We start from the raw sequence: 15,292 nt of genomic DNA, 5'->3' as shown, positions 1-15,292 counted from the left end.
GACGGAATGCATCTGGTGGTACGAAAAATAATTTCCCTCAGTCCGCACGCAGTATTCCACTGTCAGTTGCAACAGTTTTCGATAGCATCGAACAAAGAGCATGGATTCATAATTTTATTGATAATTGGTGTCTGTTTTGTCAGACATGTGACCGAGCGAGGTGGCGTGGTGGTTAACACACTGGACTCGCATTCGGGTGGACGACCGTTCAAACCCGTGTCCGGCCATACTGATCTAGGTTTTCCGTGATTTCTCTAAATCGCTTCAGGCAAATGGCGGGATGTTTCCTTTCAAAGGGCACGGCCGTCTTCTTTCCCCATCATTCTCTAATCCGATGGGACTGATGACCATCAATCAACCAACCAACCAATCAGATATCTCCGACAGAACAGCCACCATAGTTGTACAGGACTTCAGCCGCCTTACAGGCATTGAAATAAATCAGTGGTGAAGGTTGAATATGTGTGCCGCATCGGGACTCGAACCCAGATGCTCCCTTTCTCTAGAATGGTTGCCTTACGCGCCTAGGCCATCCAGACACACTTCTTGGCCAACCGAAAGTCTCAACCTGTCATGTGTAAGTAGCAGCCTCTTCCAATAACCCCACTGCTCGTACCATTCACTAAATCCCGAAAAAATGAAGTGAAATGATTGTGTGGCATTGTTGGCTGGGAAGCTCCATCCGGAGAACTTCGGCCGCCGGGTACAAGCCTTATTTAAGGTGACGCCACAATGGGGGACTTGCGCGTCGGTGAGGATGAGATGTAGCCGAGCGGTCTAAAGCGCTGCAGTCGTGGACTGTGCGGCTGGTGCCGGCGGAGGTTCGAGTCCTTCCTCGGGCATGGGTGTATGTGCTTGTCTTTAGGATAATTTAGGTTAAGTAGTGTGTAAGCTTAGGGACTGATGACCTTAGCAGTTAAGTAACGTAAGATTTCACACACACATGAGGATAAGATGATGAAAAGGATAACACAACACACTGTCCACAAGCGGAGAAAATCTCTAACGCGGCCGGAACTACATACACTAAAAAAAGTTTTGCATCGCCCCGGTTCCCAAAACTCCTGTAGATAGACGTTGACTGTAGGTATTAGAACACAGACACAGTCCCTTTGACTGTTCATAGAGCCGGCCGCGGTGGTCTCGCGGTTCTAGGCGCTCAGTCCGGAACGGCGTTACTGCTACGGTCGCAGGTTCGAATCCTGCCTCGGGCATGGCTGTGTGTGATGTCCTAAGGTTAGTTAGGTTTAAGTAGTTCTAAGTTCTAGGGGACTGATGACCACAGAAGTTAAGTCCCATAGTGCTCAGAGCCATTTGAACCATTTTGAACTGTTCATAGATGTCACTAAAGCCGCCCAAAGATGTAAACAACCATGCATGGGCAGCCCCTATTAGACGGAGGGGGTCCGATAGCAGGTCGGTTCCAGTCATTCCACGAGGAAGGATGTACACGACTCGTGTTGTCTGTGTAGTTCAGCCATGCCTAGACGGTCAATGCCGCGGTTCGATCGCGTTCACATTGTTACTTTATGCCAGGAATAGCTCTCAACAAGGAAAGTGTCCAGGCGTCTCGGAGTGAACCAAAGCGATGTTGTTCGGACGTGGAGGAGACACAGAAAGATAGGAATTGTCTATGACATGCCTCGCTCAGGCCACCAAAGGGCTACTACTGCAGTGGAATACCGCTACGTACGGATTATGGTTCGGAGGAACCCTGATAGCAATGCCACCATGTTAAATAATTCTTTTCGTGCAGCCACAGGACGTCGTGTTACGACTCAAACTGTGCGCAATAGACTGCATGATGCGCAACTTCATTCCAGACATCCATGGCGGGGTCCATCTTTGCAGTCATGACTCCATGCTTCACGGTACAGATGCGCCCAACAACATGCCGAGTGGACCGCTCAGGATTGGCATCACGTTTTCTTCACCGATGACTGTCGCATATGCCTTCAACCAGACAATCGTCGGAGACGTGTTCGGAGGCAAGTCAGTCAGGCTGAACACCTTAGACACACTGTCCAGCGAGTGCAGCAAGGTGGAGGTTCCCTGCTGTTTCGGGGTGACATTATGTGGGGCCGACGTAAGCCGCTGGCGGTCATGGAAGGCGCCGTAACGGCTGTACGAATGTCATCCTCGGACCGATAATGCAACCATATCGGCAGCATATTGGCGAGGCATTCGTTTTCATGGACGACAATTCGCGCCCCCATCGTGTACATCTTGTGAATGACTTCCTTCAGTATAATGACATCGCTCATCTAGAGTGGCCAGCATGTTCTCCAGACATGAACCCTATCGAACATGCCTGCGATAGATTGAAAAGAGCTGTTTATGGACGACATGACCCATCAACCACTCTGAGGGATCTACGCCGAATCGCCGTTGAGGAGTGGGACAATCTGTACCAACAGTGCCTTGATGAATTTGTGGGTAGTATGCCACGACGAATTCAGGCACGCATCAATGCAAGAGGATGTGCTTATGGGTATTAGAGGTGCCGGTGTGTACAGCAATCCGGAGCACTACCCCTAAAAGTCCCGATGTATTGTGGTACAATATGCAGTGTGTGGTTTTCATGAGCAATAAAAATGTGGGAAATGATGTTTTGTTGACCTCTGTTCCAATTTTCTGTACAGGTTCTGGAACTCACGGATCCGAGGTGACGCAAAACCTTTTTTGCTGTGTGTAGAACCTAGTCCCGCTGCATGATAGTTTTGCATTCATGGTGCGTGGGATAACCACGAGAGTGCTCCAGTTTTCGTACGAAATCGCACCCCAGACCAGAACTCCAGGTGTAGGTCCAGTGTATCTAGCACGCAGGCAGATTGGTTGCAGACCCTCTACTGGTCACCTAGTCAACATACGGCCACAACTGGCAACAAGGTAGAAACAACTTTCATCAGAAAACACAACACACTTCCACCCTGCCCCCCCCCCCCCCCAATAAGCTCTCACTTGACACCACTGAAGTAGCAAACGGCGGTGATTTGGGGTTAGTGAAATGTACGCTACAGGGAGTCTGCCTCGGAGCTGTCCTTGAAGTAACCGATTTGTAACAGTTTGTTGTGTCACTGTGGTGCCAACTGCCCCTCAGACTGCTGCAGATACAGTACGATGCGCTAGAGCTATACACCGAACACGATAGTCTCCTCTCCCTCGGTAGTGCCACGTGGCCGTCTGGCAGCCAGTGTTCTTGCGACTGTTCATTCTCGTACAGCGGCTACATACCTGCCAAGTCTTCTTGCAGTATCACAGAATTAACATCCGGCTTCTCGTAACACTATTACACGACCTCATTCAATCTCAGTGACTTGTCTTTGTCGCCTTAAAGGCATTATTGACTAACATCAACTCACCACGTCCAATCTCAAAGAAAACTAACGCTCACGACTGTTACAGCGTATGTTGAAAGTAAACCGGGTTTGTTTCGTCATAGATGCTCAACTAGCGCCACTCTTTGGCGACTGGTACGACATTTGAATAGAAATCATCTTTCAGATGCAAAAGCAGGCCTACCAACTTTCGTTTATGTCGCACAGCTCCTTTTTTGGTGTTGCGTGTATTTACTCACTTTTAGTTATAGGTCCAGTTCGGCCAAATATTGCCAAAAATGCATTGTCTGTCTTTTTTTTAGTTTACAAGAATAAATACATGAGAATATTGCTCACATGACAATATTTCAGGTGATATTGTCGCGAATAACTACAAAGAGTGCTGCAAACATTTATGTATCAGGAGTATAGTAGACGCCAACGTAACACACTAATCAGTTGCCTTACGTACACATTGTTGCGCACAGACAAACACTGACGCAAACGCAACTCACACATTAAGCCAGACTGCGATCAGCAGTACATGATAGGAGAAGCAAACTGGATGGTAGGGTTAAGGAGGAGGCTGAGGCGGGAAGGAGGAGAGATGGCATGGTAGGTGTGGGGAATGGTAAAGTGCTGCTAGTGTGAGCATATGGGGATGGGGTGGGGATAGGGTAGGGCAGCTAGACGCAGTCGGAGGTAAGACGGAGGGCTGGGGGAGGGGCAGCGGAAAAGGAGACAAGTAAAAAGACTGTGGGTGCGTTGGTGAGGGCTGTGTAGTTCTGGAACGGCAAAAGGGTGTAGTTCTGGAACGGCAAAAGGGAAGGGGATAGGTGGGTAAAAGACAATGTCTAATGAAGGTTGAGGCCAGGAGGGTGAGGGGAACGTAGGACATATTGAAGAGAGAGTTCGCACCTGTATAGTTCATTGTACACAATTGAATTTGATGTAAATGATGCTATACGTTCTGCTATTACACAAATGTCAAAATGAAAAACAAAACAGTGGTGGGGAGGGATATGGAAAAAAATGTGTTTTTCGACATATGTGAGTGCACTGTAGTAGCGTACATTAAAAACAAGCCGGACCGAGACTCGAACTCGGGACCTTTGCCTTTCGCTGGCAAGTGCTCTACACCGCTACGGTCGCAGGTTCGAATCCTGCCTCCGGCATGGATGTGTGTGATGTCCTTAGGTTAGTTAGGTTTAAGTAGTTCTGAGTTCTAGGGGACTAATGACCTCAGATGTTAACTCCCATAGTCCTCAGTCATTTGAGCCGTTTGAACTAAAGGCGTGTGTCCCACAGGCAGCGACGAGCGGCGAACGTGGTGTGCTACGACGAGGTGGGCTGCTTCAGCGACTCGGGCGTGTTCGGGTACCTGGACATGCTGCCCGCGCCACCACAGGAAGTGGGCACTCGCTTCATGCTGTACTCGGGCCGCACCGTCGCGCCCAGACACCTGAACGCCACCAGCCTGCGCTCCGACGTCGCGGAGGCCGCCGCCGCCTTCAACGCGTCGCTGCCCACCAAGGTCATCGTACACGGCTTCGGCTCTAGCTGCTCGCACGTGTGGGTCTACGAGATGCGCTCCGCCCTCATGACCGTCGTAAGTACACTGTCTCTGTCTTCACAAAATCACATTCTTGGTAAGTCAAGTCTCAGCTGTTAAGGTTGTTCAGGGATATTCTCTGAAGTTTAATAAGCCACAGCTGCAAAATACTAACACGAATTCTTTACAGACGAATGGAAAAACTGGTAGAAGCCGACCTCGGGGAAGATCAGTTTGGATTCCGTAGAAATGTTGGAACACGTGAGACAGCACTGACCCTACGACTTATCTTAGGAAATAGATTAAAGAAAGGCAAACCTACATTTCTAGCATTTGTAGACTTAGAGAAAGTTTTTGACAATGTTGACTGGAAAACTCACTTTCAAATTCTGAAAGTGGCAGGGGTAAAATACAGGGAGCGAAATGCTACTTACAGTTTGTACAGAAACCAGATGGCAGTTATAAGAGTCGAAGGGCATAAAGGGGAAGCAGTGGTTGGGAAGGGAGTGAGACAGGGTTTTAGCCTATCCCCGATGTTATTCAATCTGTATATTGAGCAAGCAGTAAAGGGAACAAAAGAAAAGTTCGGAGTAGGAATTAAAATCCACGGAGAAGGATTTAAAACTTTGAGGTTCGCCGATGACATTGTAATTCTGTCAGAGACAGCAAACGACCTGGAAGAGCAGCTGAACGGAATGGACAGTGTCTTGAAAGGAGGATATAAGATGAACAACAGCAAAACGAGGATAATAGAATGTAGTCGAATTATGTCGGGTGATGCTGAGGGTATTAGATTAGGAAATGAAACGCTGAAAGTAGTAAATGAGTTTTACTATTTGGGGAGCAAAATAACTGAGGATGGTCGAAGTAGAGAGGATATAAAATGTAGACTGGCAATAGCAAGGAAAGCGTTTCTGAAGAAGAGAAACTTGTTAACATCAAGTATAGATTTAATTGTCAGGAAGTCTTTTCTGAAAGTATTTGTATGGAGTGTAGCCATGTATGGAAGTGAAACGTGGACGATAAATAGTTTAGACAAAAAGAGAATAGAAGCTTTCGAAGGTGTGGTGCTACAAAAGAATGCTGAAGATTAGATGGGTAGATCACATAACTAATGAGGAGGTATTGAACAGAATTGGGGAGAAGAGAAATTGTGACACAACTTGACTGGAAGAAGCGATCGGTCGGTAGGTCATATTCTGAGGCATCAAGGGATCACCAATTTAGTACTGGAGGGCAGTGCAGAGGGTAGAAATCGAAGAGGGAGACCAAGAGAGGAATACACTAAACAGATTCTGAAGTATGTAGGTTGCAGTAAGTACTGGGAGATGAAAACGCTTGCACAGGATAGCGTAACATGGAGAGCTGCATCAAACCGGTCTCTAGACTAAAGACCACAACAACATTTGGTATAAGGGGCCAGGCGCGATTCCCGGGTTTGATTCTGGGACGGTGGGAGAGAGGGCGGCATCGGGGCACAGTCTGTCACTGTCTCTGCCCTTCCTCCACTACAAATATACGAGGGGTTACCCAAAAAAACCGAACACTGTCGTGGGCAGAGCTTGTGTAGTACACATTTCTGCTGCTAGGAGTGTATAGCGCAACCCGTTGCCAGTTCATTGCCGCCTGTTTTGTGGACGTAACTTGTTCTGTTCACCTGCAGTGATTGTTTTTGCTAGCGCTGTTTTGTCCTCGTTTCGTTTTTTATGATGGCATGTTTAAGTGAACAACATGCATTTATGATAGCAATTTTCACTGAGCAACATGCATCTATATCATATTTTCTTCTTGGTAAAACCGTTGCTGAAACTGTTTCAATGTCGAAAACAGCGTACCAAGATGACGCTATGGGAAAAACTAGAGTGTACGAGTTGTTCACTCGATTTAAAAATGGCATGTCGATTGATGACAAACCTCGTTCTGGACGTCCACAAACTGCCTCTAAACGTCCATCAACTGCCCAAAACGAATAAATATTGAATAGTTCATTCAGAGTTTGTTCCCCCAGATGAGTCCGTCATTTAAACCTGTTATGTGGAAGTTTTAAGAAGATTGCGCAACAATGTTCGTAAAAAAAGACCCGATTTGTGGCAGACAGGAGACTGGTTCTTCCACCATGACCATGCACCTGCACCCACAGTCCTCCCTGTTAAACAGTTTTTGGCTAAAAATGCCCCACGCACCGTACTCGCCTGCCCTAGCACTGTGCGCCTTTTTCCTATTAACACGTATGAAATGAGGCATCAAAGGACACCGATTTGACAACATTGAAGAAGAGAAGAAAATAATGAGGGAGGAGCTGTCAGCCATTTCTAAAGATGCTCAGCCACCACTGACCAAAAATTTTCAGTTGGTGAACGATCTGGAGAATGTGCTGGCCAGAGCAAGAGTCGAACATTTTCTGTATCTAGAAAGGCCCGTTGAGGACCTGCAACATGCGGTCGTGCATTATCCTGCTGAAATGTTTGGTTTCGCAGGGATCGAAGAAGGGTAGAGCCACAGGTCGTAACACATCTGAAATGTAACGTCCACTGTTCAAAGTGCCACCAATGCGAACAAGAGGTGACCGAGACGTATAGCCAATGGCAGCCCATACCATCACGCTGGGTGATTCGCCAGTATGTTTCGAATAATGGAAACATCGGTATTAGTTGTAACGGGGAGTATTTTGAAGGGGATAAGGTTGTGTTTGCAAACATTTTAAAATATATGGCTTTTTAAAAAAATCCGTTTTTTTGTTTCTTTTAGTACCTCCTCGTAAGTTGATGCCACCCATATATTTATTGTATCATACATTCCTAGATTTTTAACAGTAAGAGGGAATTTCCGAAAGTAGTTTTCTGCATTGCTTTTGAAAGAGAAGATGGTACAGCAGGTGACACAAAAAAACGCCATATTAATCCACACCCATTGCTGGTTCAATGACGGAAGGAGCGTAAGCAGAAGAGCAATGATGCATGCGCAGAGTGCTGAAAAAGGGAGAGTAGCAGCAGACCGGCGTGCCTTAGGGTATTTGACTAAACATAAATGGTGCAAATGGCTCTGAGCACTATGAGACTTATCATCGGAGGTCATCAGTCCCCTAGAACGTAGAACTACGTAAACCTAACTAACCTAAGGATATCACACACATCCATGCCCGAGGCAGGATTCAAACCTGCGGCCGTAGTTGACGCACGGTTCCAGACTGAAGTGCCTAGAACCGATCAGCCACACCGGCCGGCTTATTCGAGTACAAATAACGATTGCAGACGGACGTGTTCCGACAACGTGGTCGCTAATGGAAGTGCGTGCTGTTATCCGGTATAAACGGGCACAAGGAGCTACTGTGTCCATCATCCATGAATGCCTACAGACCATGTATGGCGAAAACCTCAGGGTGCATCAAATGGATGGGCGCTGGTGTTGCATGTTCAGAGAAGGAAGGCAGAGTGTGGAGGATGAAGTTCGAAGTGGGCATCTCTCCACATTCACAAATGAAAACAACATTGCTGGAGTACAGGGCATAGTGTTAGCGGACAGGCACATAACAGCGTCAGACATGGCATCTACATTGTGTATTGGCGATGCTCATTCCGATCGCATCTTCTGTGAAATGTTGCGTTACCGAAAAGTGTCTGCATGATGGGTGCCTAGAAACCTGACTCTGGATCACAAGAGTACAAGAATGGGAATCAGCCTCAGTCACTTGATGCGGTATGCACAAGAGGGAAATGAGTTCCTGTTCAGGATCACCACTGGTGATGAGACACGAGTGCGCTGCTCTATCCCAGAACCCAAGGCTAACCCAATGACGCGTAAGCTTCACAGTTTACCAGTGAGGAAAAAATTAAAAGTGCCAGCCTCCACAGGAAATGTTGTGGCCACAGTGTTCTGGTATGCAAAAGCTGTGATTAGCCTTGATTTCCTCCAGCAAAGGACCATCAATGTATCACGCTGCTGCGACAACCTCATCTAACTCATGTGTGCCATTCGATGAAAGAGACCAGAGCTCTTGAGAGAAGGTGTTGTGCTGCTGGACGACAGTGCAAAGTTACATCTACATCTACATCTACATTCATACTCCGCAAAACCACCCAACGGTGTGTGGCGGAGGGCACTACATACAGTAAGCCTCACACAGGATCAGATTCATCGCTTTAGATCGGAGAGATAGGATCATCCAGCCTACAGCGTCGGTCTAGGACCATCGGTCTTTCATGTGTCCCCTGCTTTGGAAGCCGCATTCTCGGGATGTCACGTCCAAACCAACGATGAGGTGGAGCAGGCTGTGTAACGGTTCCTTTCATTCCAGGGCACCGGGTCTTACTAGAGTCATTTCTTCAAACTGACTGCATACTATAACAAATGTCTCAGCTGTTGGTGGCGACTATATGCAAGGTTTATAGTTCACGATCCCATGGTGTATTTGGTTTTGGCAATAAACTTTCCGTTTGAAAAACAATGACGAAATTTGCTTTCCAAACGTCCCCCGTAACAACAAAAGCATATGTAAAATGTCGTAATACAATAATGATAATAATAATCTGTTTCCATCAGTGCAGCATTTTCGAGACTTACTTTGACTGAACTGAACTCCGTCCGACCAGGCCTCTAAAGACCCAGCGGCATCGACAGACCGCCATGTCATCCTCAGCCGATAGGAGTCACTGGATATATAGAGGGGCATGTGATCAGCATACTGTTTTTCTGGCTTTTGTCAGTTTTAGTGGCCAGAACAGATGCTTCTCAATGAAGTAGCTCCTCAGATGGCTTAACAAGAGCTGAGTGCACACTGCTTTCCACCAGTGCTTGGCAGACCGAATGGTGACCCATCTGAGTGCTAGCCAAGCACAACAGTGCTTAACTTTGCTGATCTGACAGGAACTGGTGTTACCACTGGGGGAAGATTGTTGGCTCTTCCACTACTGGCCATTAAAATTGCTACACCAAGAAGAAATGCGGGTATTCATTGGCCAAATATATTATATTAGAACTGACATGTGATTACATTTTCACGCACTTTGGGTGCATAGATCCTGAGAAATCAGTACCCAGAACAACCACCTCTGACCGTAATAAAGGCCTGATACGCCTGTGCATTGAGTCAAGCACAGCTTGGATGGCGTGTACAGGTACAGCTGCCCATGCAGCTTCAACACGATACCTCAGTTCATCAAGAGTAGTGACTGGCGTATTGTGACGGGACAATTGCTCAGCCACCATTGACCAAAAATTTTCAGTTGGTGAGCGATCTGGAGATATTGCTGGCCAGGCCAGAAGTCGAACATTTTCTGTATCCAGAAAGGCCCGTACAGGACCTGCAACATGCGGTCATGCATTATCCTACTGAAATGTTTGGTTTCGCAGGGATCGAATGAAGGGTAGAGCCACGGGTCGTAACACATCTGAAATGTAACGTCCACTGTACAAAGTGTCACCAATACGAACAAGAGGTGACCGAGACGTGTAACCAAAGGCACCCCATACCATCACGCTGGGTGATTCGCCAGTATGGCGATGACGAATACACGCTTCCAATGTGCGTTCATTGCGATGTCGCCAAACAGGGATGCGACCATGTAGCTGTAAACAGAAACTGGATTCATCCCCTAAAAATGACGTTTTGCCATTCGTGCACCCAGGTTCGTCGTTGAGTACACCATCATAGGCGCTCCTGTCTGTGATGCAGCGTCAAGGGTAACCGAAGCCATGGTCTCCGAGCTGATAGTTCATGCTGATGCAAACGTCGTCGAACTGTTCGTGCAGATGGTTGTTGTCTTGCAAACGTCCCCATCTGTTGACTCAGGGATCGAGTCGTGGCTGCACAATCCGTTACAGCCATGCGGATAAGATGCCTGTCATCTTGATTGCTAGTGGTACGAGGCAGTTGGGATCCAGCACGGCGTTCCGTATTACCCTCCAGAACCCATCGATTCCATATTCTGCTAACAGTCATTGGATCTCGACCAGCGCGAGCAGCAATGTCGCGATACGATAAACCGCAATCGCGATAGGCTACAATCCGACCTTTATCAAATTCAAAAACGTAATGGCACGCATTTCTCCTCCTTACACGGGGCATCACAACAACGTTTCACCAGGCAACGCCGGTCAACTGCTGTTTGAGTATGAGAAGTCGTTTGGAATCTTTCCTCATGTCAGCACGTTCTAGGTGTCGCCACCGGCGCCAACCTTGTGTGAATGCTCTAAAAAGCTAATCATTTGCATATCACAGCATCTTCTTCCTGTGAGTTAAATTTCGCGTATGTAGCACGTCATCTTCGTGGTGTAGCAATTTTAATGGCCAGTAGTATACTTTAACGTTCAAAGTAAAATGTGGTTTTGGGGAAGGAGTCATGATGTCTCTATGAACATGCCACCCCCTTCTCTGGATCAGCATCTGATCTCCACTGACTCGTTACAGAGTATTTGCATTTTGTTTCAGTCGTTACCCACAATTATCTTTGTACATAGGGACATGTCTGAAGTTGAGGCCATTGCGCAACAAGAGTGACGCCTTCTCAGAAGAAAGTACATGTTCCTGGTATCCTGCAAACACAGTCATGCTGTGATACATGAGGGAGTGATTTGAAGCGCCAGCTGGAAACGTACTCCGAAACTGAAGTACACTGGACAGTACGATACTGGTGAAAAAAGGCACAACAGATTCTCCGTGATATTCTAGCCGTATATGGACGAAATGCATTGTCGCGTCCAGCTGACATGCTGCCAGCTGTATGACAAAGGCCGCACAGATGTCATTGATGCTAGTAAGGAGGCAGGGCATCGACATTGGCCACAGACGACAATATCCAGGCATCAGAGGAACTGATTCGCAGCAGTCGTAGACTGTCTGGGACATTGCGCAGCAGATGCACGTCTCAATATGCAGTGGTCATACCATCGTCCGAGATACACTCCTGGAAATGGAAAAAAGAACACATTGACACCGGTGTGTCAGACCCACCATACTTGCTCCGGACACTGCGAGAGGGCTGTACAAGCAATGATCACACGCACGGCACAGCGGACACACCAGGAACCGCGGTGTTGGCCGTCGAATGGCGCTAGCTGCGCAGCATTTGTGCACCGCCGCCTTCAGTGTCAGCCAGTTTGCCGTGGCATACGGAGCTCCATCGCAGTCTTTAACACTGGTAGCATGCCGCGACAGCGTGGACGTGAACCGTATGTGCAGTTGACGGACTTTGAGCGAGGGCGTATAGTGGGCATGCGGGAGGCCGGGTGGACGTACCGCCGAATTGCTCAACACGTGGGGCGTGAGGTCTCCACAGTACATCGATGTTGTCGCCAGTGGTCAGCGGAAGGTGCACGTGCCCGTCGACCTGGGACCGGACCGCAGCGACGCACGGATGCACGCCAAGACCGTAGAATCCTACGCAGTGCCGTAGGGGACCGCACCGCCACTTCCCAGCAAATTAGGGACACTGTTGCTCCTGGGGTATCGGCGAGGACCATTCGCAACCGTCTCCAAGAAGCTGGGCTACGGTCCCGCACACCGTTAGGCCGTCTTCCGCTCACGCCCCAACATCGTGCAGCCCGCCTCCAGTGGTGTCGCGACAGGCGTGAATGGAGGGACGAATGGAGACGTGTCGTCTTCAGCGATGAGAGTCGCTTCTGCCTTGGTGCCAATGATGGTCGTATGCGTGTTTGGCGCCGTGCAGGTGAGCGCCACAATCAGGACTGCATACGACCGAGGCACACAGGCCCAACACCCGGCATCATGGTGTGGGGAGCGATCTCCTACACTGGCCGTACACCTCTGGTGATCGTCGAGGGGACACTGAATAGTGCACGGTACATCCAAACCGTCATCGAACCCATCGTTCTACCATTCCTAGACCGGCAAGGGAACTTGCTGTTCCAACAGGACAATGCACGTCCGCATGTATCCCGTGCCACCCAACGTGCTCTAGAAGGTGTAAGTCAACTACCCTGGCCAGCAAGATCTCCGGATCTGTCCCCCATTGAGCATGTTTGGGACTGGATGAAGCGTCGTCTCACGCGGTCTTCACGTCCAGCACGAACGCTGGTCCAACTGAGGCGCCAGGTGGAAATGGCATGGCAAGCCGTTCCACAGGACTACATCCAGCATCTCTACGATCGTCTCCGTGGGAGAATAGCAGCTTGCATTGCTGCGAAAGGTGGATATACACTGTACTAGTGCCGACATTGTGCATGCTCTGTTGCCTGTGTCTATGTGCCTGTGGTTCTGTCAGTGTGATCATGTGGTGTATCTGACCCCAGGAATGTGTCAATAAAGTTTCCCCTTCCTGGGACAATGAATTCACGGTGTTCTTATTTCAATTTCCAGGAGTGTAGTCTGCAGTATCGGAAATTCTGCTCAGCCTGGGTTCGGGGTCACTGTCACTTGCACACAAAGGCGCAAGGTCTCCTTGAGCATTGCTCCTTGGCGGGCAATGATTTACTAAGCCGCTTCATTGTGAGTGATGAGGCATGAGTCCTTCAAGACATGGGTCGCTCATTTCACACCTGAAACAAAGAGAGCGTCTGTGGAATGGAGACACACTTCCTCGCCTCCGCCGATGCAGTGCAAAGTTGTGCCATTAGCAGGGAAGTTCACGGCCGCCGTTTTATTCGACTATGTAGGAGTTGTATACAAAGAGTTTATGGCATGGGGAACAACCACTGATGTCGATTCGTAGTGTGCTACACTGCCATCGCTGCGCAACGCCATAAAGAACAAGAGGAGTGAAAAATTAAGCAGATGTATTGTTCTCACGGTTGACAATCAACACCCCTCACAACGGGCACAGCACGAGCTTATATTCATCGTTTTCAATGGAAGGTTTGGAAGCATTCGCCATAAAGTCCAGAACTTGCGCCATGCGATTTCCATCTTTTCGGCAAGCTGAAAGGAAATCTGGAGGGAAAGAGGTTTTCCAGCGATAATGACGCTTACACAGTAGCTCTCGAATGGCTCCTTGACCAAGGAGGGCGTTTCTACGAGTATCTTCGAGGAATTGAACGATTGGTATAACGTTCCAACCGTCGTTTACAGGGACTTGGCAACTACAAGGTGTTTCAGAAGTGATGGTCAATAATTCACTCATGGAAAGTGCAAGCCAAAAGTAATTAAAAATCTCCAATACACATGCATCCATAAACCAGCCGTTGTTGAAAATGGTTCAAATTTCTCTAAGCACTATGGGACTTAACAGCTGTCATCAGTCCCCTGGACTTAGAACTACGAGGGTCAGTCAAAAAGTAATGCCTCCTATTTTTTTTCTACGTTTAATTGTCAGGAAATTTAAATGCAATTACATAGGTTGAAAACCACAACATTGAGGATCATTTTGTCATTTTTCAATGTAATCTCCACCCATCTCTACAGTTTTGGTCCATCTTTGAACAAGGGCATGTATCCCAGCACGGTAAAAATCACAGCTCTGCTTCCTAAGCCATTGACGCACGGATGTTTTGACGGCCTCCTCATCTTCAAAATGAATCCCACGATGAGCTTCTTTTAGTGGCCCGAACAGATGGAAGTCTGATGGTGCCAGGTCAGGGCTGTATGGGGGATGAGGCAAAACTTCCCATCCAATTTTGACAATCTCGTCAGAGGTGTGACGACTGGTGTGTGGTCTTGCATTGTCATGCAAAAGAAGAACATCTGCCATTGATTTTGTTGGGCGAACTCGCTGAAGACGTGCTTTAAGTTTTTTGAGGGTTGTGACGTATTGAACAGAATTTATTGTGCATCCCTGCTCCAAAAAATCAACCAGAATCACACCCTCTGTATCCCAGAAAACTGTTGCCATAACTTTCCCTGCCGATCGCACAGTTTTGAATTTTTTCTTCCTCGGCGAGCTTGTGTGACGCCACTCCATTGACTGCCTCTTTGATTCGGGTTCAAAAAAATGCACCCATGTTTCGTCCCCGGTCACAATTTTTTTCAGAAACTCATCTCCCTCCAAACGGAAGCGCTGCAAGTGTTGTGAGGCTATTGTTTTCCTTGCCTCTTTATTCTGATCGGTTAACATTCTTGGAACCCACCGTGCACAAACTTTTGAGTACCCCAATTGTTTAATAATCGTGATCACACTGCCTTTACTAAGAGAAATAATGCGACACACTTCATCTGCAGTCACCCGACGGTCACCACGAATGATGTCATCAACTTGCTGAATGTTGTGTGGAGTCACTGCACTCACCGGCCTGCCGCTCCGCTTTTCGTCAGTCAACGGTGTTTGCCCTTCAGCTTCCTTACAACGACGAACCCATCGTCTAACAGTGCTGACATCCACTGTCACAACACCATACACCTTCTTCAGTCTTTCATGAATGCGTATGGGAGTTTCACCTTCTGCATTCAAGAATAGAATCACACAACGCTGTCTCAAACGAACATCGATGTCGGCCATCTTACAAACTTCTGCTGTGCTGCCACCTGTTGACACAG

General features: G+C 48.0%; 1 protein-coding gene across 1 annotated transcript in view; it reads left to right on the top strand.

Moving 5' to 3' along the window:
• LOC126298898 (uncharacterized) overlaps positions 1–15,292 on the top strand; it is a 338,375-nt gene that overhangs the window by 269,984 nt on the left and 53,099 nt on the right. Inside the window, exon 3 of the mRNA XM_049990436.1 lies at positions 4,626–4,926. Coding sequence (XP_049846393.1) covers positions 4,626–4,926 — 301 coding nt within the window. The remainder of the gene's footprint in view (positions 1–4,625; positions 4,927–15,292) is intronic.

The sequence above is a fragment of the Schistocerca gregaria genome, chromosome X (genome assembly GCF_023897955.1).
Source record: "Schistocerca gregaria isolate iqSchGreg1 chromosome X, iqSchGreg1.2, whole genome shotgun sequence".
In the NCBI taxonomy this organism is placed as follows: Eukaryota; Metazoa; Arthropoda; class Insecta; order Orthoptera; family Acrididae; genus Schistocerca; species Schistocerca gregaria.
This window is presented reverse-complemented; position numbering and strand designations above follow the sequence as displayed.